Below are 5,627 nucleotides of genomic sequence, written 5' to 3' on the forward strand. Positions count from 1 at the left end.
TGTTTAAATGGGGGAAGTGGCTAAAATGTTATTACTGGAGGCATTGGTTCACAAAAATTTACCACGTGTCTTTACAGAAAAGAAAAATTCAATATGTATGCTCATAATTCAATTGTGAAATGTATATTACCTAAGAGAACTTTTAAGTAATATTTGATGTATACATACAAAAAAAATGACTCTCTTTGAACTTGACAAAGGGCAGCTCCCAGTAGTTCTTCGGAACTGCTGTTGACAACAGAAAAAGTCCTTTAAAATTCACAATAGGTGCACTGTTAACACACAGAATAGTCACAATAAGACTGCTTTTTAATTTAGAAATGGAAATGAAGAGGTTTGGTTTTGTTAAAACAAAAGCCTCCTCAAATTTCTAGAAGCTCAAACTTACATGAGGAGGTAAAGAAAGGACTAAAGGAGCTTAAGGGGTTGCGATCCCACAGGAGGAACAACAGTATCAACCAACCCAACCCTCCACCCCAGAGCTCCCAGGGACTAAACAACCAACCAAAGAGTACACATGGAGGGACCCATGGCCCCAGCCACATATGTAGCAGAGGCTGGCCTTATCTGACATCAATGGGACGGGAGGCCCTTGGTGCTGTGAAGGCTCAATGCCCCAGTGGAGGGGAATGCTAGGGCTGGGAAGCGGGAGTGGGTGGTTAAGTAGAGGAGCACCTTCAGAGAGACAGGAAGAGGGCAGATGGGATAGGGGGGTGGGGAGGGGAAACTTGGAAGGCAAAAAACATTTGAAATGTAAATAAATAAAATAACCAATAAAAACAAACAAACAAACACACACACATGAAACACTGCTATAGCAAGAAAGTCATAGGTTTCCATACTGCCTGCTACTACACTAATTTCTTCAAGCTATACAATTGTTTTCTTTTATACGACATGATGGCCAACATTTAAAATACTACAGTACTAATTATGTCTACTGCCAAAGAGATTAAAATCATGTTCCTCATTTGATAGCAAAAAAAAAAAAAAAAAAAAACCCAAAAAACAAGAGACAAAAAACCCAAGTCTAATATGCACCCTAAAATAGCAGCCCTATTTATAATAGCCAGAACCTGGAAAGAACCCAGGTATCCTTCAACAGAAGAATGGATGCAAAAAATGTGGTATATATACACAATGAAGTACTATTTAGCCATTAGAAACAATGAATTCATGAAATTATTAGACAAATGAATGGAGTTGGAGAACATCATACTAAATGAGGTAACCCAGTATCAAAAGATCAATCATGGTATGCACTCACTAATAAGTGGATATTAGCCTAGAAAATTGGAATACCCAAAACATAATCCACACATCAAATAAGGTACAAGAAGAAAGGAGGAGTGGCCCCTGGTTATGGAAAGACTCAGTGTAGCAGTATAGGGCAAAACCAGAACAGGGAAGTGGGAAGGGGTGGGTGGGAGGACAGGGGGAGGAAAGAGGGCTTAGGTGACTTTCAGGAGTGGGAGGCCAGAAAAGGGGAAATCATTTGAAATGTAAATAAAAATGTATCAAATTAAAAAAAGAAAAACGTGTTTTTAATGTGTGCAGTTCAGTTCTGTCCTTCTAGGAGCTCACAGAGTTACAGAAACCTTCAGCACTGTGATCATCCATGCATGAATTCAGAACATTTTATCACCTCAAAAATACCCCCCTGTTCCTATTAAAAGACACCTTCCACTCTTCCTTTTCCAATCCCTGACAATGGCTGCCTGTTTTTCTTTCTCTGTGCACTGGCTGAGTCTGGACACTTCAAATAATTGGAGGTAGAGAGGGAAGGAGGGAGGGAGGGAGGGAGAGAGGATTAAAGAGTCAGAGACAACTTCCATGAACACTGTTATCATGAATGTTTCCCTAAGGACAAACATGTAAGTCCTCTGACTCTTCCCATGTGGCAACATGCATCCATGCTAGAAACCATACTCATCAGGCAATCCTGCATTCCTTTCAGAAGAATAAAATTTTCAAAATGACTTGTTAGAGACTGGGCTGCGGTTGTTGTTGCTAGTCAAGCACTATAAAGGCTAGATCCAGTAACATGGCGCTTGGAGCAACTGACCTTCTAGGTAGCGAATGAACGTTCCCTGGTATCCACGCCACCTTTTGAATTGTGTCTTTTGTCAGGAACTGTTGTTTTCTTTCTTGAGTTAAAATTAAAACCTTTTGTTGGTGGTTTCAACCAAGGAGTACACATGGCTCCGACTGCATATGTAACAGAAGATGGCCTTGTCAGGCATCAATGGGAGGAGTGGTCCTTGGTCTTGTGAAGGTTTGATCAAATAAATAAATATTTAAAAAACAAAAACAAAAAAATAAAAATAAAATGAAACCTTTTTCTTGCCCTGGGAAGTCTCAATCAAACCGAAACTGTTCAATCGGTATCCTTCATATAATCATTTAAAACATTCACCCTGGAAAATAAGGTATACTTTGAGGTAGGTTAACTAATTGTTTTTTTTCTTCATGTTCCTTCAGTAAACTTTAGAAAATTCATTTGTAATCTTCATATCTAACGCACTGTGCTTTGTGGTTCAAAAAGAAAAAAATCCAGGGCATCACATTATCTAAGTCAACTTTATTATGTGCGGTTTAGTTAAATGTGAATTTTCTTTTAAAAACAAAGTGGTACGTGTGTGCAGGATGTTTTATGGGATGCTTGTTGTGAAACATCAGTTGCAGTGGAAAACTCTCTGATGGTCCCTTGAGGACGAAGTCTTGACGCCTCCATTTACAAGAAAAGGTGAGCTCATTCATGTGAGAAAACAAAGGACCGAGACATTTACTCACCCAGGCACAGTGTGTCCTCTGTGTTCTGTAACGCGGGCACCCGGCCTTCCTAAAGGAATACAGGTGAAACCGCTAGGTATGGAGAGAACAGTTCCTTTCCATTGTGAGATAAGGTAGATAAGTTTATCTACATTACCATCACCAAACAGTAGCACTACTCGTTTTTACCAATTTGATTATTTGGAAGGATCAAGGAATGTAATAACCTTCCATTAGTCTAACCAGCAAATATTTGTTACGATACTACACGTCAGAGGTAAATCCCTTTCTATAAGGTCAGAGGCTGTGACACAAGCTATAGAAATGATCTCACAGAATCCCTGCTTACAGATGTAAGGAAACTCAGAGAGTCCCTGGTTACAGGAGTGCGCTCATTCCTAGTTACGGAAATGACCTCACAGCGTCCCTGGTTACAGCGTGAGTTCAGAGCATCCCTAGTTACAGAAGCAAGCTTACGGTGGTGGCTGTTGATGTACGGGGCCCACGGTCGACATGTTCCGGGGCATGGACGGCCAAACTGGCGGATTGGGCTCCAGATCGATAAAGCCTCCGGGAGGAGAATCAAGTGATCTTTTTGGAAGTCTAGAAGAACGTATTCCTTCAACATGCAAACCCAATAGGATGGCATCTAATATTTTTGGACCACCTGAGGAGCCTAAAAATATACCCAAGAGGACAAATCCTCCAGGGGGCAAAGGAAGTGGAATCTTTGATGAATCAACTCCGGTAAAAACTCGCCAACGTCTGAATCCACCCGGTGGGAAGACCAGTGACATATTTGGGTCCCCAATCACTGCCACTGCACCTCTGGCACACCCAAACAAGCCCAAGGATCATGTTTTGCTACGTGAAGGTGAAGACTCTAAATCTGACCCGAGCGCTGCACCAAACGCCACACCCAAAGGAGAGAGTGCAAAGAAACCGGAGCCAACGCCTACAGTTGACAATCATGAGCCCAGACTGGGGCCAAGACCTCGCTCCCACAACAAAGTTCTGAACCCACCAGGAGGCAAATCCAGCATCTCCTTCTACTGAGAGGCTCCTGCTCTGCCTGTAACTAGATCAGACACTCAGAGACAGGGTATTGAATGTTAGTGTTTCCTTTAACCGGAATGAGTTGGGGGTGGGAGAGGGTTTGTCATGCATGTGAGGTTGGCTGTTCATAGGCTTTATTGTCATTGGAAATGCAGCCCAGAGGACTGTGCCTTCTAGACTGCCAAGATATAAATCTGCGGTGATAAAACAGGATGCTCCGGTTCCTCCTTCCTAGTTAGATGCTCTTTGTGAAACATCTGTAAAGTTGTGGGGAAGGCAGAAGAGATGGGACCAGTCAGCAGAAGGATGCCAGGGTCTATCTTGTCTGTATCAGCGGTTTACTGGCTGCTGGCATCTAAGAATGGTTTGGTTGGAAAAGAACCCAGACCACCTATTCCCTCACTGTGGGATGGAGGAGATACCTAAACAGAAACTCTTAGAGACAAAGTAGAGACTCCATTAAGTCTTTCCTTTCAGGAAATGTTTATCGCCAAATGCTTCCACCTCTGAAATACCTCTGAACCCTAACTTCTCCTCTTCCCAAAATGTCACCCCTTAGTATTGAAACATGGTTGCTCCTTTTGGTTGCAGTCAACAGGAAATCAACCCATTATTTTCAGTCTTGTCCTGGGTGGAAGTTTGGGGGTTTTCTTTGTCTTTGTTTTTGGTTTTGTTTTTGTTGAATTTTAAATGCGCCAATCCTCTGAGTTGTCCCATACCTGCCCCTAAAGCCATGGCCAGGTCTAAGGTAGCAGCCTGTCTTCTTCTACAGTTGGCTTGGTTTCTGACATGCCAGGACTGAATGTGGGTTATTACTTGCGTTTGTCTCATAAGCCTTAAGCATAGACCTTAGTTCTGTGAGGTTGAATCTCTCTGTTCACGGTTCTTCCTATACATAAGGTCCCTGGTCTCTGCAAGGCCATGTATGTCCAGGTATTGGGTGGATTCCTGTTTTCCTGTCTTGCTTTGTTCCTGTAGTGGGGAGGAAGGCCTACTGAAGGACGTTGGGTTGGGTTGACTTTTTACCAATGTCTGGAAAGGTGTCCTTCATATTGGTTTTTTATAAATACATGTGCACTGTCTCAACATTTAAGGTGCTACTCTGTACACCGAAGCAAAAGAGCTGCCCAAGCCACCTTTAGAAAGCTTTAGACTTCGTGACCTTGCTCACAAACAGTGCTCCTCAGACCAGGACTGTTTTACAAGAAGGTCAAAACAGTCATTTGATAGCAGAGGTACTGGCCCCACTGGCCCCGTCACTTCATCTGTCAACCAGATGTCCCTACTGTTCAGCCCTTGAGGGGTTCCTTGTTTCCCTTCTGGTGTACCTCTGTGGAAAGGGTTTGTAAGCAGTGATCCTCTTGTTTCTCTCACCTACACACAGCTTCATAGCAGGTGCCAGAAATGCCCTCAGTACATTTTGGAAAAGCAGCAGTCCTGTGGTCACTTCCACACTGACTACAAGTGCCTGCAGGAGTCACCTGCTGAGCTCTTGCTTTTTTTTTTATACAGTCTGTTGAGAGGTCTAACTGTGGTTTTTGTCAACCAGAGTTCCCCCACTTCAGCTGCCCTGTATCCCGAAGCCAAGTAACATGTCTTACATGGATGTAATTCTGTAACAACTCAAAAGGGGTGTGGTTCAGTCATTTATAGGGATCTCATTTGGAATTCAGAGCACTTTTCTAACTTCTTTAGCTTATAAGGAAATAATAAAATGATAGAAATAAACCTTTTGTAGCAGCTCTCCTAAGTAGAAAACGGTTTACGCGTCCCAAATTGGAACTAACATCACTATGCTG

The 5,627-nt window shown here is 42.6% G+C and overlaps 1 protein-coding gene across 1 annotated transcript; it reads left to right on the forward strand.

The window, feature by feature from the left end:
- The first annotated feature begins 3,285 nt into the window (after positions 1-3,285).
- LOC127669093 (jupiter microtubule associated homolog 2-like) lies at positions 3,286-3,828 on the forward strand. The gene has a single exon (XM_052162923.1). The coding sequence runs from the start codon at positions 3,286-3,288 to the stop codon at positions 3,826-3,828; it is 543 nt and encodes a 180-aa protein (XP_052018883.1).
- Positions 3,829-5,627: the final 1,799 nt, after the last annotated feature.

This window comes from Apodemus sylvaticus, chromosome 19 (genome assembly GCF_947179515.1).
Source record: "Apodemus sylvaticus chromosome 19, mApoSyl1.1, whole genome shotgun sequence".
NCBI classification, from domain to species: Eukaryota; Metazoa; Chordata; class Mammalia; order Rodentia; family Muridae; genus Apodemus; species Apodemus sylvaticus.